This window comes from Mugil cephalus, chromosome 11 (genome assembly GCF_022458985.1).
Source record: "Mugil cephalus isolate CIBA_MC_2020 chromosome 11, CIBA_Mcephalus_1.1, whole genome shotgun sequence".
Lineage (NCBI taxonomy): Eukaryota > Metazoa > Chordata > Actinopteri > Mugiliformes > Mugilidae > Mugil > Mugil cephalus.
The window spans coordinates 11,686,182-11,713,593 of record NC_061780.1 but is presented as its reverse complement, the minus strand read 5'-3'; the positions used below and the strand labels follow the sequence as shown (position 1 = coordinate 11,713,593).

At 42.8% G+C, this 27,412-nt stretch overlaps 2 protein-coding genes across 5 annotated transcripts in view; both read left to right on the top strand.

Annotated features, from left to right (window-relative positions):
- The window catches only part of LOC125016038 (IgGFc-binding protein), a 35,182-nt gene extending 17,694 nt beyond the window's left edge, over positions 1–17,488 (top strand). The window contains exons 28-49 of the mRNA XM_047598204.1: positions 709–718; positions 2,327–2,390; positions 4,793–6,040; positions 6,143–6,489; positions 6,679–7,258; positions 7,343–7,941; positions 8,026–8,596; positions 8,709–8,971; positions 9,064–9,405; positions 9,578–10,151; positions 10,251–10,450; positions 10,690–10,831; positions 10,945–11,273; positions 11,371–11,941; positions 12,030–12,628; positions 13,014–13,584; positions 13,692–14,290; positions 14,400–14,967; positions 15,064–15,263; positions 15,415–15,795; positions 15,898–16,184; positions 17,036–17,488. Of these exons, the coding sequence (XP_047454160.1) occupies positions 709–718; positions 2,327–2,390; positions 4,793–6,040; positions 6,143–6,489; positions 6,679–7,258; positions 7,343–7,941; positions 8,026–8,596; positions 8,709–8,971; positions 9,064–9,405; positions 9,578–10,151; positions 10,251–10,450; positions 10,690–10,831; positions 10,945–11,273; positions 11,371–11,941; positions 12,030–12,628; positions 13,014–13,584; positions 13,692–14,290; positions 14,400–14,967; positions 15,064–15,263; positions 15,415–15,795; positions 15,898–16,184; positions 17,036–17,045 (9,055 nt within the window). The 3' untranslated portion in view covers positions 17,046–17,488. The remainder of the gene's footprint in view (positions 1–708; positions 719–2,326; positions 2,391–4,792; positions 6,041–6,142; positions 6,490–6,678; positions 7,259–7,342; positions 7,942–8,025; positions 8,597–8,708; positions 8,972–9,063; positions 9,406–9,577; positions 10,152–10,250; positions 10,451–10,689; positions 10,832–10,944; positions 11,274–11,370; positions 11,942–12,029; positions 12,629–13,013; positions 13,585–13,691; positions 14,291–14,399; positions 14,968–15,063; positions 15,264–15,414; positions 15,796–15,897; positions 16,185–17,035) is intronic.
- A 790-nt stretch (positions 17,489–18,278) lies between these two features.
- LOC125016673 (FXYD domain-containing ion transport regulator 6-like) lies at positions 18,279–27,381 on the top strand. 4 transcript variants are annotated; one of them, XM_047599304.1, is made up of 10 exons: positions 18,279–18,558; positions 20,880–20,936; positions 21,088–21,114; positions 23,170–23,187; positions 23,403–23,426; positions 24,788–24,862; positions 26,734–26,773; positions 26,873–26,898; positions 27,008–27,032; positions 27,121–27,381. In XM_047599304.1, exons 2-9 carry the CDS (start codon positions 20,885–20,887, stop codon positions 27,010–27,012), a joined length of 267 nt encoding a protein of 88 aa, XP_047455260.1. In that variant the 5' UTR covers positions 18,279–18,558; positions 20,880–20,884; the 3' UTR covers positions 27,013–27,032; positions 27,121–27,381. The 4 variants fall into 4 exon arrangements, with proteins under 4 accessions (XP_047455260.1, XP_047455258.1, XP_047455262.1 ...); XM_047599302.1 differs by having other exon boundaries at positions 23,400–23,426; XM_047599306.1 differs by lacking the exon at positions 21,088–21,114 and having other exon boundaries at positions 18,280–18,558.
- The last annotated feature ends 31 nt before the right edge of the window (positions 27,382–27,412 follow it).

Below are 27,412 nucleotides of genomic sequence, written 5' to 3'. Positions count from 1 at the left end.
TGATTTCAACCTCTTTGTCTTCGTTGTTTGTTCTCGTTTAACAATAAATACGTTTTTAACGAGAAACACGGGAACACCTTCTTAAACCAGTCCAATAACGCAATAATGTGTACAAAGGCTTACTGCTGCCCGGCCCAAGACTTTCTGGAAACCAATTAAATAATAAAAAAAAAATCAGGCAAACCTTGGCTATGTTTACTTTCACACTATTGCAAATGATCGTTGCGCCTTCCCGTTCCGCTATTATTCTCTGAGTGACACACAAAACCAACAGAAACCACCTGTTAAGCCCAAACTACTGGCGCTGTAAAGAGATGTTGGTTTAACACTGGATGGTACTTGAGCCATCCACCCATTTTGCAAGCTTTGTTCAGGACATGTCTTATATGTTATATCGAGCATGAAACGGTTTAAAGGATGTGGTTTAAACATGGGCAGACAGTATTTGTGTTATTCAACATTAAGCTAACATTAATACTGACTTTTGGTTCCCATAGTTAGGAAAAAACTTGAGCATTGTTCTTTTTATTTATTCAAGAGGAGTGTTTTTTTTTAATCATTGTGTACAATTTGGATTCCCTAAGAGGTTTGAGCCTCCAATTATTAAATAATTGCTTTAAACATGTCTTGTTTGGTTATAGTTGCTGCACTATTCTGCCTATAGACTGTCCTGCAATCATATGCTTCGATGCTTATGTCTTTCTATAGCCTTCTCCCAGTGTGAAGGCTCAAATAATTTCATTTTGAAAATGTTCCATGGAATGTAATTAAGAAATTAAAGGTAATAGTTGTAGTGGAGGGTAGAGTAGAGATCTGGAAGACTGAGGCAGCGCACCCCCTGCACAAATATGACCTTCGCTAAAGAGTCATCAGAAGGCAAACGTTAAATTCCACATCACATGTTGAATATCAGAATATAAAAATAAGTTTGATGCATTTTAGAAACAAGTCAAGTGAACTGTCAAGTTTTAAGCACAGGCATGTTTGGAGAAAAAAATGTTAAGGACTGAATCAAAAGAAAACTGCCCACTGTTAAGCAGTGAGATAATGATTTAGACTTTTGCCGCTGCCAATGGTAGGAACATTTCACTAGTAGACGGGAGAGAGGATTCAATTGCAGACATTTCTGGAAGTAAAAATAAAAATGTGAAGAAATGAAACTGAGAAGAGGTTGGCTTATTCAATACAATATTCCTCAACACTTTTTAAATTCAACAATAGTGTCCTTAGGGACAATAGTCTGACAAGTCTACAAGACTTTTGCCTGGATGAATGAAGATACTACAACTGGAAAAAGTTTTATGACTACAATAAGTTTGGCAAAGGGGATTCTTACTAAGTACTGACCAAGCATCGTGCCAAAATGTTTTTTTATTTTTTTATTTATTTTTTGCTATTTTGCCCTTCTTTATTATTTTGAATGAAAAGAAAATAGAAAAAAACATATGGCACATGGCATATTCTGTGACTCCATGAATTGGTCATTCACGTGTACAGAGACTCTGTCCAGGGTTTTCCAGATTTCCGTTCTCTCTGTGTCAGAGACAGAGATGGTAATATTCTACACATATTCATACCCAGCCCAGCCCATTAACAAACTGAGCTGGTGGAAACTCGAGAAACTCTTGGGTAACATTAAAGATAAGTTGTGATTTTGGTCTTATCACATTCTTGCCGTGCCCAGTCTAAAATGGATAATATTATTTGGTTACACCAAAATATACAATGCCAGTGAATGTGGGCAAATAATCAAATTAACCCATGTCAAAGGACACTGTCAGTTTTGTTAATGAAAAAGGGAAATAGATCTAGGGCATAGTATATAAACCCATTCAATCATCAGAATATTCTTGTATTGATGATATCCAGATAAGTTAATCATCTGTGCATTTTTATATATAAAAAAATAAATAATAAAAAAATAAGTAAAACAGTGGTTCATCTCCACCAATACGAATGACAAATGATGTTACATAAAAATTCTATGAAAGCAAAATTCTGGATGTGAATCAAATCATGTGCATGTCACAAGGTGTGTTAAGACTTTGTCAATATACAACAGGAACTACAAGGCATTGCCAAGTTCTACCTTAATTTGTTTTAGAGGGAGGTCATTGTTATTCAAAGTTGTAACTGCAGGCCTTTAGATTTTTTTATTGGTCGGTGTCTTTGTCCATCAGTGTGTATAAAAGGATGGATCAGCACAAAAAATAATCACACTTGTGCCTCTTGGCAGGTAAGCTCCAGCTATTGTGTAGGTTGTAATGAATATATTGTATTATATTATTTAACTATCCTAGCTTTTAAATACTTTAACTAAAATAAGACTTTCTTTTTGACAGCCATGGGGGCCCTGTTACTGTTTTGTGCTGTGGGGGCTCTGTTCAGCTGTAAGTATATTTGAACATCTTTGTTTTTTTTTGTTGTTTTTTTGTTTTTGTAAAATGTCGTTATAATGAGATTTTTTGTAATATTTCTCTTCCTGCTTCTTTCCATTTTAGAATTATTTAAAATATGTTAAAATCTGAGCTGTTATGCAGATAGATTAAAAAAAGAAAAAGAAAAAAAAAGCACAATCTTTTTTTCTTTTACGTCCATCAAAATTCTAGCCAAACATTGACAAATTAAACTTGACTAGCTCAGAATTACCCAGCAGGATGTGTAGCAAACTGTTTATCCAGGTTTTATCCATCAATCAGAGCACTGTTCAGCCATAAGGGATGAACGGGGCAGAATGTCAGTGTAGCGTCAACTGAGAGTGCCGCACATGTAGAATAGCCATCTAAATTGAATTTTCCTCTTTGTTAAGAAAAGCATTTACCTTTAGCTACTATTGAGTTGGAACTATTAAAACTGAGTGTGTGAGACAGGAGTGTAATCTAAATCCCTCAGGCCTTGACTGAGCCCAGAAAACAGTCTTTTCTCAGCAAGAGTGCATATATTGATAATATTTCCATTATGCAATTATATTGTCTGTGCAAGTGACTTATTGAGTGCTGCTGAGAAGCAGTCAACTATTCCTGTCTCAATCTCTCTCAATGGTAGCAAGGGAAAAAGCAGTCAATTCATTTCAACTAGCATTCATCCCTTCTTTTTGACTTTGAAATGAAGGCAGTCGTTTACTTTTTGGTGTCTTATTGTGTATTTGTACTGTGTACAAATTTCTTCAGGAACATTTTTATTGCAAATTTGTAAATACTTTTGATGCTTTCGCACAAATCATCTCATAAATGTATTTCATATATATATATATATACATATATATATATATATATATATATACTGATGCCTCATTCACCCCTTATGGCTGAACAGTGCTCTGATTGATGGGTAAAACCTGGATACAAATTTTGCTACACGTCCTGCTGGGTAATTCTGAGCTAGTCAAATTTAATGTGTCAATGTTTGACTAGAATTTTGGTAGAAAAAAATGTTGTGTATTTAAAAAAAAAAAAAAAAATAAATAATCTGCATTACATCCCTATTTGTATTTGTTCAGTTTAACAGATTTTCAATCATATATATAGATGTATATATATATATATATATATATATATATAGTACCAATTTAAATAATTTGCATATCCACTACAATACACAGAGTTACATCAATTACACGTACATTATACATTATATAGTTTTAGTGCTCTACATCAGTGGTTCTCAACTGGTCTGGTTTCAGGACCCGTCAATCACCCCTTAATAACAAGCCCTTAACAACCCAAATCAAAGAAAATTTTCAACTTCTTAAATTTATTGAATGTAAAGACTTAACTTCTACAAAATATTAACAAAATTTTAAATAACTTTTTTTTTAAATAACTGTGCAGCTTTACCTGAGAATCTTCACTTACTGAAAGTATGATAACTGACACTGCACTATGGGAAAAAAGTCCATAGAGAACCCCAATGTCCCATGTGGTATCCAGCGTCACTAGGCACTGTACTATCCAGCCATACATACATGTCGAAGGTTGAATCGGCATTTTCGTAACGTGGACAGCTTACCGCTGTGTCCGATGTGTTTTGCGCTGCATCCATGTCTTCCACTTTTGTGCGATAAACTTTTCAAATCCACAATTTCTTGTTGATCTCCTCCAGAAAGCAGGCACAGAAAACAGAAATGTACAATGTGTAGCCAAGAGTGAATTCTTGGCTACACTTGCTGTTAGCCAGTCCTTTATTTCAAACCAAGAAACACAAAACTTACGATTTTGTCGTGTGTCACTTGTACATTGTTTGGCCGATGTGATCGCAATCTTAATCTTAACGTCTTCCTCCAAAGACATTGAGGGAAATGGATTAGAAATCAAGTAACCCAAAAGCACTTTTGAGCAAAGACCAGTGGCCTGATGGTTAACTGGATTTAGCCTAAATGGTCAGTGAGTGACAGTGTCACATGACACCTGTCAATCACTAACAAGAATTAAATGGAAGGAAGTGGACTGGGGGTGCTGAGGCTTTAAAAAATGAGCTCATTTAGAGATATTCAATGTTTTTCTTTTGACTGTTTGGTGCTGTTGCTACCACTGGATCCACCAAAATTCAAAACAATCCATTGTAAGTTATTGAAAAAAAAAATAAATCTCATCTTTTTTGTGTTAGCTTGGGAGTGCTTAGCCCTGTTAGCTCATTTATACCAGCCATCTTTGTATATATATATGATTTTTATTTTTATTTATTTTATTTTTTTTTTTGATGCACTGTTGTACCTTATTCGTTCATTTTAGGTTTGAAAAAGTCTCAAAAGCTGTATCTTTCTGTTTCTCATCTCTCTTTTCCCATTTGTCAGATCCATCTAATGCTGGATGGGCAGGGAAGGAGTTTGCCCTCTCATTCATGCAGAATTATTTGCCAAAATATGAAACTTATACAGCTCGCACGCAGCTACAGATCTCAGCTGTTAAGGCTAATACTAAAGTGATGGTGCAAGTGCCTTCCTTAAACTTCAAGCAAGAAAAAACTCTTAATGCTGAAGAGGGAGTCACCATCAATATCCCCACTGGTGTTGAGCTGTACGGCAGCAAGAAGTCTTCTAACACAGTGCGCATTGAAGCCTCAGAAGACGTGACTGTAACCTCCTTCAATTCTAAGCTGTTCACAGCAGACACCTCTGTGATATATCCAGTCACTGAATGGGGCACAGAATACGTCATCTTTACACCACCCAAGTCACCCTATAACACCTTCAAAGAATTCGCTGTCACAAATGGAAAAGAAAGCAACAAAATAGAGATATCCCCACAAGGGGCAATTGTGTTTGAGGGTCGCGCCTATTTGCATGGTTCTAAAATGGCTGTAGATCTTGCGCCATACGAGAGTGTTCAGTTTCAGAGCACACAGGATCTTTCTGGCACTATAGTTTCCTCCCAGCACCCTATTGCTGTTTTCACGGGTCACTCTTGTACCTGGCAATTCTCAAAATGCAATCACGTATTTGAGCAACTACTGCCAGTAAGCAGCTGGGGAACCAGCTTCCTTGTGCCTCCACTGACCTTCCAAAAAAAATTCGACAGCATCTACATCCAGGCCGCCCAGACAACCAAAGTCGCTGTCCAAATTAGCAATCGTAAAGAGGATTTCACTTTGGACAGGGGGCAGACAAAGGAGCTCCATAACAATAATATTGACACACTGTCCATTGTGGCTGATCACGGAATCCAGGTCCTCCTGCTCTTCAATGGTGTCTCAAGAGGCTGGTTGCAATATTATGACCCGTTCTTGATGACCATAGTGTCCACAGACCGCTTCTGCTCTTCCTACTCATTTGAGGGTCATCCAGGGTTTGAAAATGAGGCCATAGTTGTAGCTCAGACCAGTGCAATTGCAACGCTGCAAATGGATGGCAAGAAGCTACATCCCAAAGTCCAGTGGAGACTGATCACAGGGACAGATTTCTCTTGGACGGAGATTTCCTACAAAGCAACCCCTGGCAAAAGTAAACACACTATGTCCAGCTCTGGCTCTGGCTTTGCTCTGTACAGCATAGGAGTTGCTCAGATGAACGGATATGGCGCCCCTGCACAATGTATGGAGCCAGGTAAAGTACAAACCCTATTATATTAAATCTGTCACCCTCAGAAATTCACAGAAGTGAACCACGGTGATGTGGGCATTCATTGTAATAAATATTGCTTCCCAGGAAGTGCGTCCTGCAGCAGCATCACCTGCAGTGCCAATGAAAAGTGTGAGATGAAGGATGGGGTTCCGTCCTGTGTCCCCAATGGAGAGAAACCCAAGCCTGGTACCTGCTGGGCCCTGGGAGATCCTCATTACCGTACATTTGATGGGCGATACTATGACTTAATGGGCACCTGCACATACGTCATTGCCAAAAACTGTGGAAAGGATGACAACCTCCCAGCCTTTGAGGTCCTCGCCAAGAATGAGAACAGAGGAAGTCTCAGGGTGTCCTATGTTGGCAAGGTCATAGTGAAGGTCTATGATATCACCATCACTGTAGTTCGTTCTGAGATAGGCCGTGTGAGGGTAAGGCTCCCTATTTGTGTTAGTAAAAGATAATCAATTAAATATCCTGTATTCTGTTACAGATTTTAAATATTGTCAGTTTAAGTTTAATTTCCTTGTTTCCTGACACATTAAGATGCATTAATTTAAGTGAATATATGATGACTGAAATATCTTTATGATTCCTTTTCTGTTTTTTTGTCTGTGCAGATCAATAACGTACTGTGGAGTTTGCCAATATCCTTGAACAACAACAAACTGTCTATATTTCAATGCGGTCGCTCTGTGCTCATTGAGACTGATTTTGGTCTGAGAGTGCGTTACGACTGGAATCACCGTCTTGTGGTTGATCTGGATGGCCGTTACGCTGGTAAAACATGTGGTCTCTGTGGAAACTTCAATGGCAATCCAGATGATGACTTCACTACACCCTCTGGCACACAAGCCAGTTCTGCTGTTGCCCTTGGGAGCAGCTGGAAGGTGCCCGGGCTGGATGACGAAGTTCCGTGCAGAGATGAATGCGTGGGTGGGTGTGGGCCCTGTGACGCCAGCCAGACAAAGGAGTGGGAGGGCAACATGTTTTGTGGGCTCATCTCACTTAATGAAAATGGACCATTCAGCAAATGCCATGCCACCATTGACCCAAAAATGTACGTGGAGAACTGTAAATATGATCTATGCATGGGAGGTGGTCTCCGACATTTCCTTTGCAGTGCACTGGAGGCTTACGCTGAAGCCTGCCAGGCTGCTGGGGTCGGTATTCTAGATTGGAGGAAGACTGCAAGATGTCGTGAGTAGTGTTAATGATAGCATCTCTTTGTTGTTGATTGTTACAAGCATTAATCCCACTCTTTTCTCCCTTTCCCTTCCAAAGCTGCGAAATGTCCAGCCAACAGCCACTATGAGCTCTGTGGCAGTGCCTGTTCTGCCACGTGTTCTGACCCGAATGCTCCCTCCAAATGTAAACTGCCCTGTGTGGAGACTTGCACCTGTAACGAAGGCTTTGTTTTAAGTGGAGATAAGTGTGTGCCTGCTGCTCAGTGTGGTTGTACCTATGAGGGTCGCTACATTCCTGCTGGGGAGACATTCTGGGCTGATGACAAATGTCAGCAGTGGTGTAAATGTTCTGATAAAAGTAGACAAGTTGATTGCCAGAACAAAGGATGTGGGGAAGGGACGCAGTGCCAGGTGGTTGAGGGCATAAGAAAATGCGAACCAGTGTCCCAAAGCACCTGCCAGGCCACCGGTGATCCCCACTATGTGACTTTCGACAAGAAGAGGTTTGACTTCCAGGGCACATGTGTGTACCAGCTTGCTGCACTCTGCTCAAAGAACCCTGAGTTAGTGCCCTTTGAAGTCCTGGTGCAGAATGATCACAGAGGCAGCCGGGTGGTTTCCTTCACCAAATTAGTAGAGATAAAGGTGTACTCCCTCGTCATTGTCATTACTAAGACACACAAAGGCCTGATTATGGTAAGAAGTAGATAATGTTAGACATTATAAGTGAATATTGGTTTGCCTTACTCTGTATTGAATATTTTACCACTTTTCCTTCAGGTGAACAATGAACTTGTCAACCTGCCTGTCACACTGAAAGAAGGGAAGGTGTCTGTGCAGAGGAGCGGCTGGTACGCTGTTGTCACTACCGATTTTGGCCTCCAAGTCACCTTCAACTGGAACAGTGCTGTATTTGTAACACTGCCAAGCAACTACATGGGCGCCGTTTGTGGCCTCTGTGGCAACTACAACGGGAAACCCGAGGATGATCTGACTCCAAAGAATGGCGGCAAGCCCACATCACCAACAGATTTTGGTGACAGCTGGAAAGTGGCCGAAATCCCAGGCTGTAATGGAGGCGCTTGTAAAGACAAATGTCCTTCATGCGATATCACTCAGAAGGTTCAGTATGAATCTGGAGACTTCTGTGGTATAATTAGAGACCCCAAAGGGCCATTCCGTGACTGCCATGCCAAGGTGGATCCAGCAGGCTACTTCGACGACTGTGTTTTTGATGTGTGCCTGTATAATGGCAGGATGGACTTGCTGTGTCAGGCTATTACTGCATACACTTCTGCTTGCCAGGATGTGGGAGCCAAGGTGTACAGCTGGAGAACCAGTCAGTTCTGTGGTGAGAAATGCTTTTTAATTCAAGAATAAGTCAGCACTTTCTATTATGCTGAGGAAAAAGGAAAATGTTCAATAAACACACTAACGTTGACTTTTATGTCCCTTGTGCATAGCGGTGAAATGTCCTGCCCACAGCCACTATGAAGTCTGTGCAAGTGGCTGTGCAGCAACTTGCGAGAGTTTGACTCGTCCTTCAGGTTGCAAGGCTAAATGTGAGGAGGACTGCGTCTGTGACGAAGGTTACATTCTCAGTGGAGACCGCTGTGTTCCTTTCTCCAACTGTGGCTGCTCCTATGATGGCCGTTATTACCTCCTTGACCAAGTGTTTTATCCCAATGCGTGTCAAGAGGAATGCAAGTGCACAAAAGATGGAGAGGTGAGAGACAGTGAACAATTAAAACAATGACTTGGTTCTGATTAATGCGAACTTTTGAAATATGTTCAATTTTTATGATACTTTTTTCTCAGGTTGAGTGCAAGAAGATCACATGTGGCCCTAATGAGGAGTGTAAATTAGAAAATGGCCTCCAAAAATGTCATCCCGTTGGCAAGGGTGAGTGCCAGGCCTCTGGTGACCCCCACTACCGCTCTTTTGATGGCCGCACGTTTGATTTCCAGGGCACGTGCACCTACACCCTCACTAAGACCGTTGGGCTGGAAGGAACCCGTCTGGTGGAGTTTTCTGTTCACGTGGAGAACGTGCAGTGGGACCAGATGATGCAAAATAAAGTGGTGTCAGTCACCAGGCTGGTTGCGGTGGAGGTTTATGGGTTTACTCTCAAACTGAGAAAGAACATGTTTGGAGTTCTAGTGAGTGAACATTTTTTTTGTGTGTGATTACATTTTAATGATTAGATATATCTATCTAATATGAGTGATTACTTAAACAAAGATAATGTTGTAATTGTAACATTCTTCTCATCAATTGTTATTTGTCCCCCCCCCCCCCCCCCCCCCCCCCCCCCGCCCCTTTTTTTTATAGGTAAATGACATCTTTAACTACCTTCCTGTGAATCTCAATGATGGGCAAGTGCAGATCTATCAAGACAACACGCGATACGTTATTGCAACAAATTTTGGACTGCTTGTCACGTATGACCTGGTCTATCTCGTGACGGTCACAGTCCCTGGTAATTACCGTGACAAGGTTTCCGGCTTATGTGGCAACTTCAACGGTGACCAAAAGGATGATTTCAAGATGCCCAACCAACAGCTCACGAACGATGTGAACGTGTTTGGAAAATCATGGAAGGTCAACATTCCCAATGTGATCTGTGAAAATGGCTGCGAAGGGGACACCTGTCCTGACTGTGATGCTGCTCGCAAGGCTGTGTTTTCAACGCCCGCTTATTGTGGCATTCTTAAGGCACCAAACGGTCCTTTTGTAGCCTGCCATAGCGTACTGAAGCCAGAGTCATACTTTGCTGACTGTGTGTTTGACCTGTGTGCCTCCAATGGCGACGGAAAGGTGCTGTGCGACAGCGTCGCAGCCTACGCCTTTAACTGTCATATGGCCAAAGTGGACATCAAAAATTGGAGGACTGCTTCCTTCTGTCGTAAGTGCAATATAAACTAAATTTAGTGCTTCCTATGTTACCAGTATACCCAGGGTCATTTTCTGACATGAGTTTCTTTTTCTTGTGTACGCGTTATAGCCATGGAATGCCCCGCACACAGTCACTATGAGGAGTGTGCCGACGCTTGTTCTACTTCCTGCCCTGGCCTCACAGAAATTGTTCGGTGCTCGACCTGCTGCACAGAAGGCTGTGAATGTGATGCTGGCTTCTTATTCAATGGACAGACGTGTGTCAAAGAGAACGAGTGTAGCTGTTATGAGAATGGAAGGACTTACAAGGTATTCAGCACCTGTTTTTGTACAGTACTATAATTATTTTTTTCTGTTTGTCAGAATGGCTTAAGCAAAAGCATTTCTCCTGACATGGCTGTAAAATTTCCCTGTGCATTAGCCGGTTTGATTTTAGATATTCTCGCTGAGAATTTCCCCTGAAACTTAATCAGCAGATTGCTTAAATGTGTATTATTTCTACTAAGTGGTATTTCTCCACATATAATGAACTTGCTCTGTGTCTCCAGCCTAACGAAGTTGTGTATGAGGACGACTGTAGCACAAAGTGCACCTGCAATCCGACTAAAGGACTCGTCTGTGAAAAGCACTCCTGTCCTTCAAATACCAAGTGCATGGTCAAAAATGGAATGAGGGGATGCTACAACCCAGGCAAGACACCTTTAGTATCTTTGTTTTCACTTATTGGAAGCAAATACTTGAATAAATAAATCTACATTAAACAAAAGAAATATGTTTAATGTTCCTTTGTTTACCCCTCACAGATCCCTGCAAAGATGCCAACTGTCGTGTCATGGAGTCGTGCCGCGTTGAGAAGGGTGAGGCTGTTTGCATCCCCAAGTCCACAGGTCTCTGCTGGGCCTGGGGTGACCCTCATTACCACACATTTGATGGATACAACTACGACTTCCAGGGCACCTGCAAGTATGTCATTGCCAAGACCTGTGGGGACCTGGATGGCCTAGTTCCATTTATTATCACAGAGAGCAATGAAAACCGGGGAAACAAAGCAGTTTCCTTTGTCAAGGAGGTAGATGTGCAAGTGTATGGTTACAACATCACCATAAGAAAGAATCAAGTTGGTCAAGTGAAGGTAAACGTTAAGCTTCCTCTCTGTTTGATTTCCTGTATTTTAGAGTGTCCGTGATATATATATTTATGCATATATTGTTCTGTTCCATGTTCTTTAGGTGGAAGGAGAGCTGGTGAATCTTCCCATTCAACTGGGTGAAGGTAAAGTGTCAGTGGTGCAAAGGGGGAACATGGCAGAGGTGGTGACTAATTTTGGCCTAGTCGTCTCCTTTGATTGGAACTCGAAATTTAACGTCAAGCTTCCTAGCAGCTACTACGGCCTCGTCTGCGGTCTGTGCGGCAACTTCAACGGTAAACGGGATGATGAACTCCAGAATCCTGCTGGCAAACCAGTCTCCTCAGTGACAGAGTGGGGCAAGAGCTGGAAAACGCCTGATCAGGACAGGAACAGTGCTTGCTCGGACTCGTGTGACAACTGTGGTGCCTGTACCAAAGACCAACAGAAGCTCTATGAGACCGATGCTTTCTGCGGGGCCCTCAAAAACAAAGATGTGTTCGAGAAGTGCCATAAAAAATTGGACCCCCAGTTCTTTATGGACAGCTGTGTGTATGATATGTGTTATACTAAGGGAGATAAGAAGTTGCTGTGCGAAGCACTGGCCGCCTACACTGAGCTATGCCGTGAGGAAGGAATAATAATCAAGAACTGGAGGAAGAAGCTTGGCTGCCGTGAGTATTTCAGAAACACTGTTGCAATCAGCTATTTAAAGTGTTTCTTATTTTGATTAATTTCCATGAAAATTCCATTTATCTCTAGCAATGAACTGCCAGCCTAACAGCCACTACGATGACTGTGCCAGCCCATGCCAGCCATCCTGTCCATTCCCAGAGCGAAAGGAAAAATGCGCTGCTGTCTGTATGGAGACCTGCGTGTGTGACAAGGGTTATGTCCTTAGTGCTGGTGTCTGTGTGCCTGCTAAGAACTGTGGTTGCTATTATCAGGGCCGCTACTATAAGCCAGGCCAGCGCTTCTGGGCTGATGAGACTTGTGCTCGCCTCTGTGAGTGCGATACTTCGGTGGGCATGGTGGTGTGCCGCGAGGCTTCCTGCTCTGCCAACGAGAGATGCACTGTTTTGAATGGAGAGCGTACGTGCGAACCCACCGGTCAGGCCACATGCACAGCCTCGGGTGACCCACACTACCTCAGTTTTGACGGCCGAAGGTTCGACTTCCAAGGCACGTGCGTATATCAGCTGGCGGGACTGTGCTCAAAGCAGCCTGGGCTGGTGCCGTTCAAGGTGAACGTGCAGAATGACCACCGGGGAAGCAAGTCTGTATCCTACACAAAGACTGTAACGATTTCCATATATGGCATCACTCTCACCATCACCAGAGATTTCCCACACAAGGTCTTGGTAAGTGGGGATGCGGAGGTATGGATAATGTGGGGCACATTGGTGATATAACAAAAGATTGAATGGGTGATCCATTTTTATGTGGATTTGTGGAGAGAAAAGAAATGGAACACAGCATGTAGTCACATTATTGAAAATAAAAACAGCACAGATATTCCCAGCCTCATTCAAGGGGAGGATAATGCCTTTTGTCACTGTGCTAATTCTGACATCCCTCATGCTCTTCTGCGTATATATTTAATTGCATATTAAAATTTTGATCCTGGCAGACTTAATTAAACTAAGATTTAACTGCACATTAGATTGGATTAGCAAGGTCTGCAGAATTATTACATTTATAATCTCCTAAAAAATATCCCTCTCTCCCTCATTTTCTGCTCCTCAGTTCAATGGGCAGCTTGCTTTGTTGCCTCTGACATACAACGATGAGCTGGTTGTGTTTGCGAGTGGCTGCACAGCTGTGGTGGAGACGGCAGCTGGTATCACGGTGACCTTTGACTGGCGTAGCAGAGTGAGTGTGACTCTGCCTAGCACCTACCAAGGCGCAGTTTGCGGTCTGTGTGGCAACTACAATGGAAAAGCTCAGGATGACCTCACCATGCCAAATGGCCAGATTGCACCCGATGGAACCAAACTGGGGGAGAGCTGGCAGGTGTCCCTCGTAGCAGGCTGTTCATCAGTCTGCTCAGGGTCAGGGTGCCCCGCACCCTGTCCAGACTCTGAGATAAAGGTGTACCAATCCAACAAGTACTGTGGTATTATTGGTGACAAAGCAGGGCCTTTCAAAGATTGTCACAGCCGCGTGGACCCTGCTCCCTACATGGAAAACTGTGTTTATGATGCTTGCCACTATCATGGATATCAACTAGCAGTCTGTGACTCTGTGGAGGTGTACGTCTCAGCCTGTCAGGAATTAGGAATCACCATCGGCTCGTGGAGAACAGACGCCTTCTGTCGTGAGTTTGAAATGACGTTTTCATTGTTTCATTTCATTTCCATTTTTGTATTTGCTTAACGTGATATTTTGTATTGTTCCTTTCCCTCTCCTCATCCTGGCCCACAGCTATGGTGTGTCCCGCTAACAGCCATTACACCCTGTGTGCCACGGGTTGTCCCGCCACCTGTGCCAGCTTAAACTCCTTCGCCACCTGCCGCAGGAATTGTGCAGAAGGCTGTGAGTGTGACGATGGCTACATCCTGAGCGGGGGGACCTGCGTGCCTCTGAAAGACTGTGGATGCTCGTACGGTGGTCAGTACTACAACACGGGCGATGTCTTCTACCCTGAGGATCTGTGTATGGAGGAATGCACCTGCGGAGAGAATGGGGCCGTGTCTTGCCAAAAGGCCAAGTGCCAATCGGGAGAAACCTGTAAGATTGTAAATGGAGTGAAAGGCTGCTACCCGGAGGGGCAGGCAAAGTGTGTGGCCTCTGGCGACCCTCATTACACTTCCTTTGATGGAGACAGGTTTGATTTCCAGGGCACCTGTGTCTATGTATTAGCCAAGGTTTGCGATGACGACAAAGGCCGGCTGACTACATTCACTGTCACTCAGGGGAATGAGAAATATGGAAACGGAAAAGTGGCTGTAACCAAGTCGATTGCGGTGGAGATCTATGGTTTAGTCATTTACATCCAGCAAGGAATGCCGTGGAAAGTCATTGTGAGTTCAATAACTTTATCCGTGGCTACATTTGTGCATGTTTTTGTTTTATTTCCCAACAGAAGAGTTTATCGCTGTATCACAATGATCTCCTCATTTCTGCTTCCAGGTTAATGACGAACTTATAAACCTTCCCTTCTTCCTGAAGGATGGCCATCTCAGCGTCACCCAGGAAGGTCGCAACATAATTGTTAGAACAGCCTTTGGACTGAAAGTCCTCTATGACACTGTGTACTATGTTGAGGTGATCGTTCCTTCAACATACCGGGGCAAAATGTGCGGCCTTTGCGGTAACTACAACAACAAAGGGAAGGACGATTTCAGACTTCCTGATGGCAAAAAAACTAAAAGTGTTGATGAATTTGGGAAAGCGTGGGTGGTGGACCTGCCTGGGAATGAGTGTGGCGGTTGTGGAGGACAATGTCCTGCATGTGACGCGGCCAAGGCTGCCTTGTATGGAAAAGCTGACTCCTGCGGCATCATAATTGCGCCTAATGGGCCGTTCAAAGCCTGCCACAGTAAAATTGACCCGGCAACATTTATGTCTGATTGTGTGTATGATCTTTGTGCGGCGGACGGTAGTGAAGATGCTCTGTGTACCAGTGTGCAGGCCTACGTTTTGGCCTGCCAGAGCGCAGGGGTTCAAATCCAGACCTGGAGGAGCAGCTCATTCTGCCGTAAGTTGCCGACCATCGCATTCTAGATGACATTTTTCCCCACTTTGGATTTCAGTTCAGCGTGTACAAATGTTTTGCCAATGTCTTCCCTTGTAGCTGCTTCCTGTCCTCCTCACAGCCATTATGAACTGTGCGCCGACAGCTGCGGTGGGTCGTGTGCCAGTTTTGTTTACCAAGTCTCGTGCCCTGAAGGCTGCTTTGAAGGATGCCAATGTGATGATGGCTTTGTTTTTGATGGCGTCCAGTGTGTTACCGTGGAAAACTGTGGTTGTGTGCACAACGGCATGTACATGAGGGTAAATCTATAATGAGGTTATACTTTGTTGAATTTGTTGAAATTCATTGTTGTTTGAATCATATAAAACATATCACATGTCATCATAGAATCTACTCACAAATCGACTGGTGGCATATGATTCATACATTGTGCACAATGTCTGTTTCTAGATGGGCCAAACAGTCGTGGACCAACAATGTACATCCAAGTGTGTGTGCCAGGCCTCTGGACTGGTGAAGTGTGAGAAGATATCCTGTGCCAGTGGGGAGGTTTGCGGCTTAAGAAGCGGAGTCAGGGACTGCCTCAAAGACGAGGGTCATTGCTCCATTAGCCCAACCGGCCATCTGACCACCTTTGATGGCGTGTCTGGACTGATAGATGCACAGGGGGCAATTGTAGTGGCATCTCTGTGCGATGAGGCCTCTAAGCTGTGGTTCCGTGTGGTTGTGGACGTCAGGGTCTGCACCAAAGGAGCGCCTCCCACTGTCGTGTCCGTGTTTGTGTTCTTCAAGGAAACAATGGTGGCAGTGAACAGCGAGAGAGTGGCCTGGGTGAGGACTGTTATGGCATGAACCTTTCGATGCGGACTACAGATTGCTTTGCCTAAACTAATGCTGCTTTTCCTCAACTTTCCCATTCTTTGCGTTTTCCAGGTAAACGGCAAGAAGGTGTCTCTTCCCAACAAAGTGACAGGCGAAATATCCGTCGAAATGTCAGACAGCACCGTGGTTATTGAGAGGGCGTCCGCTATGCGGGTCACCTACACTGCTACACATGAGGTCACCGTTATTGTTGACAGAAACCTGTCTGATAAAATGTGTGGTGCCTGTGGCAACTACAATAACAACCCCAAAGATGATATGAAGACTGCGGATGGAAAAATTACCACTAATGTGTCTGTAGTTATCAACTCCTGGGGCGCTGGAGAATTTTCCAAATGGTGAGTATTTGACAGTTTACTGTAACATCTTTGTATCGCCGCAGTGGGGAGAGACATGTTCTTACGTTTAGTGCTATGGAACATGATGGTTCTTTCCTCCGCTTCTCATCACTGTGCTCCTGATGTTAACTTTAATTGTTTTAATAACATAACAACTTTACCTAGTGGTCTATGCTTTTAGCCTTCAATTCCAGTTAGAGTGGAAGCTTTAATCTAGAACTCCATCACTGCCTTTATTACACAAATTGCAAACTTAATTTGACCACTGAAATAATCAACTACAGATCAGCGAGAAATGGGACGGTGCTATGACCGTTCAACCGCTTATTCTCTTAACAGCAAGAACTAAACAACGTCTCCGCAGAGCCCTTTTAAAGGAATGAGAGTGTGGTTTTTAATTGCATTTGGCCCAATTTAATTAAGAAATGCCAGAGAATCCTCTATGGTAATTACTGATTGAAAAGCAGGTGAGGCTGACAGGCATGGCCATCAAAAGCTACCAAGCTTGCAATCCAATCACTGCTTGTCATCCAAGGACATTTAAGGCTCATCTGGGTGCAATATTAATTTGAGCCCTCGTCTTTAGTTTTGTGTCCTAGCCTTAAGTTAATCCTTTAGAGAACGGCATTTCCCTCTCTTTAATCAAAGTCTTTTGCTGGCAGGTTTCCCTCACCAGACCCTAAATAATACAAGAAAGTAGCCCTAAGAATCAGGGCAGCCTCGGAGCGTTTGCATGATGCTTTGAAATAATAATAAAAAGAAAACAACATTTCTAGTACTGGCTGTAATCTCTGTTGTGCCTGACTGGACATCATTCTGCCTTCACTTTACAATTTTCTTTTTCATTGCAGCGGCCTGTAGAGGTGTTGGATCTGCATTGATACAAGAATATGGTACACAGGTGAAATAAAATGAAATAAAAATGTCTTCCCTTCTCAGAAATATAAAATGATATTTGCTCTTAAATAAAACAGCTGCACAATGTGGCTTCTAACCCTGTGTTTCACCCATGTTAAACAGGATGAAGAACATCCCATGTTTACAGTCTTACTCTTCGTATTTTACTACTTCCTCTTGATCCATAATATGGTTTTGGTCCTTTCCTGGTGTCTTGGACCCATTGTTTATTCTGGAGATGTTTGAGCATGTCGCCCTTTCTTGATCAACATCTCCATCTAGTGGAGGGAAATTATCGATTATATTGTACTACGTCGGCCTTACTATACCTTTAAAATGTGTGTATTGTACTAAATGTATTCTCACTTGTATTCTGACTTCCAAATAAAAAGATTTTCATTCCAAAACGTTTGAGGTCTTTGCTGTTTCCAGAGAATTTACTGTGTGCCCCGTCTTTACGTGCCAGTCTTAATAAGCAGTGCATGACTCTTGCTTGTTTGAGTGAATATGCTGCTACATCTGCCACAGCCAGGGAGTGTAGAAACCCTCTGTCAGCCTGATAAGACAGTTATCTGCATAAAAGGTCCTTGCAGCAGTACGGAGGGGGAAAAAGTACCACAATAGCAACTTTCCACAATACCTACCTGCAATTAACTACCAGAATAGTAGGTGCCATATTGAGACGGGGTCTGCCACCTTTAGGGCCACGCAGCTCTGTGTTCGTTCACAGTGGTGAGAATGTGGCAGTTTGGTGTGGGAGAGTCCTCGTGAGGAGAGTTTTCATGTAGCTGAGAGAAAACATACCTCACCGACAAACTGTTCCATGAAAGGGCTCTGGTGTTTATGCTTTAACTTCGGCACCGAGCCTATAGTCTGGAGCCTGCAAAAACACACCACAGTTCAACAAGCTCTCTGTCTGATGCTGCTGATTCACCCGTGGGGTGAGGGGGGTGAGGGCGAAATGAGCACGATTTGCAGTTCATTATGCCACCCTATTTTACTAACAGTGCTTGCTCCAGGATACATGGCCTCCACGTAATATGCCTCCACAGTAGCACCATTCAGCTCTCTGTGCAGGGCAGCCCAGGATCACTTTTGGGAGTAACTTCAGTGGCACCCCGCCTCTCTTTTTCCCTCCAACTCTCTCTCTCTCTCTCTCTCTCTCTCTCTCCCTCCCTCCCTCTATCTCTCTATCTGTCCGTCTTTTTCATTCCTGAGATCAGACCAAGAAAGGAACTGACTTTGCAGCAGCAGAGCACAACTGAAGAATCTCCACAGAATGCAACACAGAATAATTTCTTTTTAACTAGTGGTTTTCCTTTTATATATATATATGTTTAGTGGAGGGAAAAAAAGAAGACTTTGCATATATTTTATTTCTTGGCTGAAGTAACTTTCCTTAAAACTTTCTTTGCAAAGTTTGGCTCACTGGCCGGAAATTCCGAAAGTTGCATAGAGTGTAGGAGGCTGATACACGGTAAGTTCATTTGAACCTCACGTGAAATAAATGCACGCACTCCGTCTCATTTCAGATATTGTGTTCGAGGCGCATGACCTGAAGACCAGCGTTTTCTAGCAGTCACTCGGACTCTTACTTCCAACTTAAAAGCAAATGCCTTTGCGAGCATGTGACCGTCTAATTGCTTCCAGAAACGGCTTATTATGCAATGCACAAACAGGTCTCTGAAAGTATATTTTATAAGAGTATTGCAGCGTGACGTCGAGTACGTTCAGGTGTTTTCCATTTCCACGCATTCGGCGAGGCAGCGTGTTAGAAATGCCACCCGCTCGACAACTTCACTGGAGTTCGGTGATTCTTGGTAACAACACCGAGGTCTCGCTGCCAGCTACTTACGAAAATGTTCCTCGCTCTCTATCGCGTTAATTGGCGAGAATAACAACGAGATCTCGAGAAAAGAAAGACAAACAAAACAAGAAAGAAAAAGTTGTTTGCTGCTGTTTTCAACAGTCTCTAAAGGTTGTACATATAACGGTTCGGGGTGTGTGTGTGTGTGTGGGTGGGGGGGGGGTCCAGATCATCTAAAATAATGATGTCTTAGTTAGGAGTATTCACAGATCTGCCACAACATTAAAACCACTGACAGCAGAAGTGAATAACACTGACCACCTGGTCACAAGATGGTTGTTTTTCTGGGAAACTTTTGGACCTGGCATTCATGTGGATGTTACTTAGACATGTACCACCCACCTAGACCAGACCAGACCAGACTCCCCCACCCCCACCCCATAGCAATGAAACTTCTTGATGGCAGCGGGATGTAGCCTGACACAGATACATAACACAAAAACAATTTAGTAAAAATAGCACAAGGTGTTGAACTGGCAATTCTGGATGTTATGCTAGATTCCAATCTGACCAAGTATCTGTGGAACGCACTGAAACAAGCCATCGACTGTATGATAAGCCAGATGCAGAGATGCCCCTCCACTCGATCCACAGGCCCCCCGCTAACAACATCCTGTTGCCAGACATGGCAGGACACCGTCAGAAGACCCACATCCATTCTCCGATGGGGCACAGCTGTTTTGGAGGCACAAGGGAGACCTGCACAATATTAGGATTCATTTCTAGCGTTGCTTAATGGGCTTCTTTCCAGTTTCCCCATTATGTTCGTCTACATCACTCACAGGGCTAACAAACAAGATTATTGGATTGGTTCTTGTTAGAATAACTCACCCTGTATTTGTTTGATTAAACCTGATTGGCAGGCCTTTGTTGTTAATCCGGCTCCCAAGGCAGAAGTGTTCATTTCTCCCCACTCCAAGCCCCAGTGTTCACGCCTCCACTCCAGTCATGCATGAATCCTCCAGCAGTGATCTGGGCCAGGGGAGGAAGCCCTTAGCCCCGCTAACGTAGACTTTGATCTTTGCAATGCAAAACGTTTCATTTTGCGCCTTAGACTGTTTGGCAGCTGTTGAGCCGAGAAGCATGTACCTGTATGACATAGTTGTCATATTTTGATAACTCGTTATTGGCACGATACGATTTTTAAGGTAAAAATATGCAACCATATTATGTAACCTTCGCCCGCCCCCCAAAGGGGCTCATGCTCCATTTGTAAACCAGATGACCCAGCAAAACTCGTCCAAACCCACTGACCAAATATCAAGCGCAACTCAACACCAGCTTAGACGTGCCCACTGCATGTCTCCATGGTGTCCCCAAAATAGATCATCTTCTTTAACCCAGAGCCAAGAGGCCATATTAATCAGACGCATATCCTAATAACGCTCGTAGGCTCGGTATGAAGTGTTGAGGGGAGACGGAGCATTGTGTCCCCGTCAGGCATGGTCTCAGCGAGGGTTTAGAGTTTAGATGTGGCCGTTGAAATGGAAGAAACCCTGATAATGTCACGATGGTCTGATGAAACCCTGTGATAAGTTGCATCAGAGAAAGGTGGAATCCTTTTAAGCCACAGCTTAATATACACGTTGATAAATTATGCGTTTTCTCCCATTTCTCGTGTCCTTTTGGGCTTATAAATAACAACCAATCTAAATGTTTTCTGAGGTTTGGTGGTTTGTCATGATGAGTTTAAGTCTATCCCAAAGGCGTTGAATAAAGGAATTACCAGAAATGACCTGGATGACTGAGAACCTTCACGGACATTTTACAACGTCTACATGTAAAGCCCCTCAACTACCACTTGATTGCCCTCATAAAACAGCAATAACTCAGAATCACTTAAAAGTGCAGTGCTTCTACAGTCAGGTAAATAAATGTTGTGTTTCTCTGTATCTTCACAAGGCCCATGCTTGTTTGACTCTCCTCAACAGGTGCAATGGATCTTGTGGTGTTGATGGCATTCAGCTCTTGTCTGGCCCCTGCACTCGGTGAGCATCCTTTCACACTACAGCTCCTACAAGCTTTAGATTATTTTGATCCCACCTGTACAAGCACAGCGTTCTTCAGTTGCCTTCCGCTATCCGGAGCTTTGTTTTTAAGTTCATCCATGCTAAACGAGCCGATGTGTCTGTATAACAGGATCGGCGTTTGGCAGGGAGGTGTTTGGTAAGTTTCCCGGATTTTCGTGTTCGCTGACAATGCACGGCCTTCAGGATTTAGCAATATTCTGTTTTTTGCTTCGCCACCCTCATTTATTCATATGGCTGTTTGCCATGTGACCCCCCCCCCCCCCCCTTTTGGTCGAATATGTTTAAAATGCTGCTTCTTCTTGTTAGCATTACACAGTTTTAAACATTCTCATGTGTTATGTCAGCGTTCTACTTTGACAAAAGACCATGTCCGAATAGTGTAAACGTTTCCTTTTACTGCAGTTTGTATAACTGGATATTTAGACCGCTGCCAAGTTTCCCATTGTTAATGCAGGTCCCGGTCCCTGATTTGTTTCTCAGAGCACCCTGCATGCCATCAGCTGGGCTTGATGTTAAGCAGATTTGCCTGAGCTGAGTTGTTTTTTGTCTCTTTTGACTCTCTATTTGACTCTCAGGTCAGGACTTATTTTCGAAGACTTGTCGACACCTGTGTGGTAACACGCCCTTGTAGGAGAAATTATTCGCATTACGATTCACCGGCCTTGAATGAATGCGACAAGAACTTGTAACCCTTACTCCGCAGTCAACAGGATGCAGCAGAATGCATAAAATATTACTTGGATCAACTTTTCGACTGTGTCACACTTTATATTTACAACGGGTCACAGTTGACTTTATTGAATCGCGTACATCAGGGACAGAGATCTTGCACTGCCTCAGAAAAGCCTCTCATCTTTCACATGGTAACTTACTGTGGATGAGCTGCTAGAATAAGTTTAGAAACGTATTATCTCACTAGACTCATTTGTAAATGACCATTTTAATGTATTCGACATAAATTGCCAGTGTTATCTTAACACAACCGTTAAAACTGGCCGACATTTAAACTGTTGTTCGTAAAATATTTTAATGAAGGCAGTAAAAATACCACAGTAATGATGTGAGATGATGTCCGGCAGAGAGCTTATGTAACCACCAGCGTGCTCCTGCGAGGTGGCATAGTGTTCTCTCTAAACATTCCTCAGATAAGCAACGTCTTTGGTCCTCTATCGGCTAAAGCCGGCTGCTTAATTATTCAGGTCGTCTCCTTAAAGCTACTGAGCGCAGAAGTTGTGATTTACCAACAAGTGGTCTGGGGGGGCGGGAGAGCTCGAGAGGCTGCAGCCAGTTTTTATTCCATGAGGACGACGAAAACTGTGACAGATCAGAGGGGTCGGCGTTTTCCCACGTCACCGTCAGGGCGCGGGTTTAACGCAGATCAAGGCGATAAAATAAAAGCGCCCGCTAAGCCGAGGCGAGTGTTATTGTAGCTGTCATTTTGAGGTTTTGCAGCGCTTCTCCGTTGCTTTAACTTCTGAAATTGGAGGATAAATTCTCTGTTATGAATAATAAGTGGAACGACTACAATGAAATATGTAGGTCCCATTAAAGTTGTTGGCTTTATTTGTATATTCAAACCAGCTCTTTGCAATTTGACGCCCTTCATTTTGTAATCTATTTATTTATAAAAGAATATAAATCTCGCCATTTCATGCACCATTCCAGATGGTAGCATATGTAGTATGACGGATAGTGGGTGTGATAGAAGTTCTTACGTTTTACATTTATTTAATGTATGAAAACACAGTTTTGTGTGGGTTAGGGTTAGGGTTAGGGTTAGTTGTCTGCATACGTTTTCCCTCTATTAATAGGCACCATATCAAATGTTTGTCCAAATATCTAAAGAAAGCCTTAAATTTCTATGATACGTTCATATTTTTTTTTTCCAGCTTAACAATATTTATCTTCAAATGCTGCATAATATATGTGATAGAAGGACTGTGGGACTGGGAGTGTTTCAGGGCATTTCTGCGGAATTCATTATCCATAAGCTATTCCTCTTTATAGGATTATAATAACCCACTCTCCACACTGTTAGAAAAATACAAGTAGGAATTTGAAGATAGTCTTCACACGCTCTTGAGATTTTCTTTTTCCATTTGCTGACATGCACTTAGACCACCAGGTGAATTTCCCATGAAGACTAATGTTCTTCTCTCTTTTTCTTTTTTCTTTTTTTTTCTTTTTGCAGCTTCAGCAGCAGATGAAGGTTGGTATTATTTGAAGCTTAGAAAAGTCAAATTAAGATAAGCTTAGCTCATTTTAACTGGCATATAAATTGGTACAAGGCACCCGTCTGGCTAATGTCTAGATGGATGACCGAGGCCCTAAAAACTGCTAAAGAGCTATCATATTGTGAGTACTCCCTGAAGTGTGTCAGTGTCTAAATCTCCTCATTTGTCCCTCTCTGCTCTCTCTTAGCAGACTACGACAAAGCTTTTCAGTACGGTGAGTGTCAGGCTGATGAATGTGGTCGACCCCTCTGCACAGGAAACATCTGGGAGGTTGAGATGAGTTTGCACGTTTCTTTTTTTTTTTTCCTTCTTCTTCTTCTTCCAGAAGTGATGGAAAAGTCTCACCCCAGGGTCAAACTTTGTCCCCGCTGCTTTAGCTTTCAGTCCACCCTTAGGGACCGAAGTGCGTTGGATGGCTAAACATCTGCATCTAGACTCATGGCAACATGTAGATTTTAGTTGTGTTTTCGTACCGTCTGCGTACCATTCCAACAATAAATTTATTTGCTGAAGGACCAAAAAAATGGTGTCCTGCCAAAATATAGTTGGAAAAAGCTCTAAGCTGATAAGCTGTTAAAATGTGCACGTGCTTTACAAGCAGTAATTTCCTTCGAGGTTCATTGTTTACTTGTTGGTAATGTAATAGTAATATTCATCCAACTTGGGCAGGTCCCCACAAGATAAATTACAGCAGATTTGGGGTCGGGCCTTCATATGAGACAATTTGTTGCTAACTGTACATAAATAAAGAAAAGTGCATTATATTTAGTTGTGTATTTGTTTATTTAAGCATTCCACCCAAGCCCAGTGCACCGAACCAAATCCCTCGATAGTTTCCCATTGGAACCCCTCAGAGGGTGGTGTCCTAGGATAAATCTGTGAAGCTGCAAGATATTTACAGCTTTCCGGTGCGGTTTTCTTTTTTCCCCCTTGTTAAACTCTCGGGGGGGTTATCTCTTCTGGCCTGCACTTCAGAGCCAATATCCATGTCCAATAGTCTCAAATAGAACAAGCCAGAAAGGTTGGAAATCCCTGCAGAGACGAAAAACTTAAGACCACCATGTACTTTATTTAATGGGAACATGTTTTGGCATCTGTTGCTATTGTTATTATCAGTAACTGCTGATTAGCCACACTGGAGTAAATAAGGTTAGAGCTGGATTTAAAGTCGTAAAGCAGACCGCTCCATAGCAACTTATGCCCTCTTTGCCTCCTTTGCAGGTAATGGAAATAAATATTTTCTTGCCCTTTTTTCCTTTCCTTGTCGTACAGCAGGTTTACTAGCCAGATTTCTTTCCAGCCTTAGAGTGACTCTTTAACTGAAGTGCCCACTAGAGTTAAAGAGTCAGGCTTAACCGTCGTGTTTACAATTGTGATGACCACAGCTCAAAGGAATTCGTGTGTCTCAATATAACCAGTTGGGGACTGCCAAATATCTCTGCGGTGCTGCTCCTAAATCAAAATACGATTTTAAAAAACGGTCTGTGTTGTTCTGTAGCTGGCATGGCATGCTGTATTTCTCTGCAAACATTGCAACATGCTTCTTTTATTTATTTATTTATTTTTTTTTCTCAGATTATGAATCCCTGAGAATCGGTGGGCTGGTTTTTGCTGTGGTACTGTTCCTGCTGGGCATTGCCCTCATTGTCAGTAAGTGTTCCCCCAACTGAAGCACTCGGCAGATGTGCGCCGTTAAGGGTCGGTGGCACCGCACGCTGATCCTCACACTCCCAAAATCGCTTAGTGCGGCAAAGCAAGCCGTGCCTCAGAGGTCTGATAGAACGGTATGCGGGTCCTTCTTGGAAAATACCGCCATTCGACGCGTTTATGCGCTCTGATTTACAGCAACGTGGTCCTTATATCTTATCCCCTTCCTCGCTCTGCGTCCATCCAAGGTTCCTCCCCCTACCTGTCAGCATATGCTGCAGCTGCTAGTGGTAGCGCTGAAACCGAAACCCCTTGATAAATAATTCAGTGGGACCCGCCACACCCTCAGCCTGCTTCTGCCGGCAAAGAGCAAAGCGGGCTCCAGGCTACACGCTATGAAAACCTACGTGTATTTATTTTTATTCAGTTTATAAGTCTGTGACCGAAATTAAATCATAGTTGCTCAAAGTTTGCCAGATTTTATTTTAAAAAAATCTCTTGTTCTGAAACTGATAGACTGACAGTCTCCTCCATCACTCAAAAGAGCTACAGATCGGGCCTTCTGAGCTTTTCCACAAAAGCTGAAAAAAATTTCCACTTGAGTCAATCAAGACTTTTAAGAGTGTAAGATAAACTGCCACAAAGGCCCTTCGGGGTCTCCTTGTGTTTTAAAATTCTTACCGTTTTATTCTTAGTCCTGTTAGTATGGATGTCACTGTCTAGGATTTCCCAGCTATTTTGTTAGTGCTAGCAACTTTTCTAACACATACAAGCCTCGCTCTGTGCTCTTAAAGCGACAGCGCTACGTTAATGTGAATGTGGAAGTTTCTTTCCCACACTAAGAAAGGCTTTTTCTTCTAATCATTATTTTCTGAGACGATTATGGACTTGATATCTTAACCCCATTTTAATTAGTTTTCCATTAAGTTCAGCCAAAAGTGTGTCTGGGACAGATAAGGATTCAGTTGTATCAGCTTTAACCGAGCAAACACAGCCACAGAGATCCTGTGTGGTCCAAACAGAAACGCGTTCTCTCTTTGAGCGTCCTTTGTTTGCCCGAAGGCTATGTCATTATAAGACGTGTGCGGACAATATTTCCATTCACGCTCAGCAAATAGAACAATACGCAGCAGAAAATAGACTCTTTGAGAGTAGATCAGACAAGATTAGATCTGACACTCAGTAGAGATTTATTACATTTATGTTAATACCAATGAGGGAACACTGCGTCATCTCTTCTTCTGTTATATGCAAGTGTGGGTTGAAATTACATCACCTTGCCCAGCTCAAAATAATAAAAAAAAAGACTTGTGGCATGACAAAGGAAAGCGGTTCAATATCATGCTGCGATATGAAAATTATTCATTGGTGAAACAAGATGTTTTTGTTAAAATTGAAACATATAAAAACATGTACAAATTATTACAACTTACTGTATAATGTGTATCTTAATGTTTGACATCACAACATGAAGCCTTTACCGTGTGTGGGGGATGAATATGTTGGTATCTGCATAGACTGAATTCATCATAATTATCTAAAAAAATAGGCTTTGTTTTATTGTTTGGCCAGAATGTGCTGCTGTAATTCCACACACTGGTTTTGGTACGTGACTATAGTTCGGGGCTCAGGCCAACAGGCTGCAGGCATATAAGGAGCTCGCCAGGCTTTTAGCCCAGACGTGCAAATGGGCACAAGCTCAGCGATGTATTCTTGTATCTATCAAGGCTTAATGCTTATGTAACTAGTAACAGCTGACTGCATCTGTCCCCTTCAAAGTGTCTTCAGTTACCTTCATCACATTGGAAGCACAACAACACAGCACTGTCTAATTCTTTTTTTTTGTGTGTGTGTGTTTCTGTCAATAAAAACAGGCCGGAAGAAATGTACCTGTTCAAAGAGCGACAGGTCAAGGTAAAGTAGAGGAGAAATCAAATTTAACTACAAAATATCTATATTGTTTTGACTGTTATATTCAACGTCCAGCTGTAAATTTGTATTTTTCTTCCTCAGATCCAGGGGTCCTGGTGTGGACTCAGGTGTGTTTCTTCTTCTATGTAATCATTTGTAAGAAAGTTAATGAATTGTCAAGCAGATACATTGTTTTTTCATGACAACACTGTAATTTAAACCGTCTTCTTTCTACAGTGTAAAAGAAACAGAAGAAAAACTGGTAAGTGTGTCACAAACATCTGTGAATCTGCTGCGCTCTAGAAGCTGAAGGAAATTATTCATTTGTTGATCTTTCACCTTTCCAACAGTTTCACCGGCTGCCGCCACTAGATGGCAGCAAATACCCTGACTACAGCGGAGGACAATCTTTCCATGACCACACTTCATGGAGCCTTGTTCAATTTCATAATGTTACTGTTCTCCCTTTTCTTCTTTTTTATGTTTTTATCACCAGTACCTTTTACTAGATAATATCCCGGCTTTATACAGTAGAGTAAATGTGACTGTCATTTGTATTTTTTCGTGACTTTCAAATTGATGCAAAATAATAAAACAGACGTTTGAAAGTGTGTCTGTCTCCGTTTCTCATACCCCATGATG

Excerpts from the sequence above, each read along its gene's own strand:
- LOC125016673 (XM_047599302.1), top strand. The coding sequence starts at position 20,885 with ATGGATCTTGTGGTGTTGATGGCATTCAGCTCTTGTCTGGCCCCTGCA. Across the intron at positions 20,937-21,087 it reads TTGTCTGGCCCCTGCACTCG|GATCGGCGTTTGGCAGGGAG; the intron begins GTGAGCATCCTT and ends TCTGTATAACAG. Across the intron at positions 23,427-24,787 it reads CGACAAAGCTTTTCAGTACG|ATTATGAATCCCTGAGAATC; the intron begins GTGAGTGTCAGG and ends TTTTTTTCTCAG.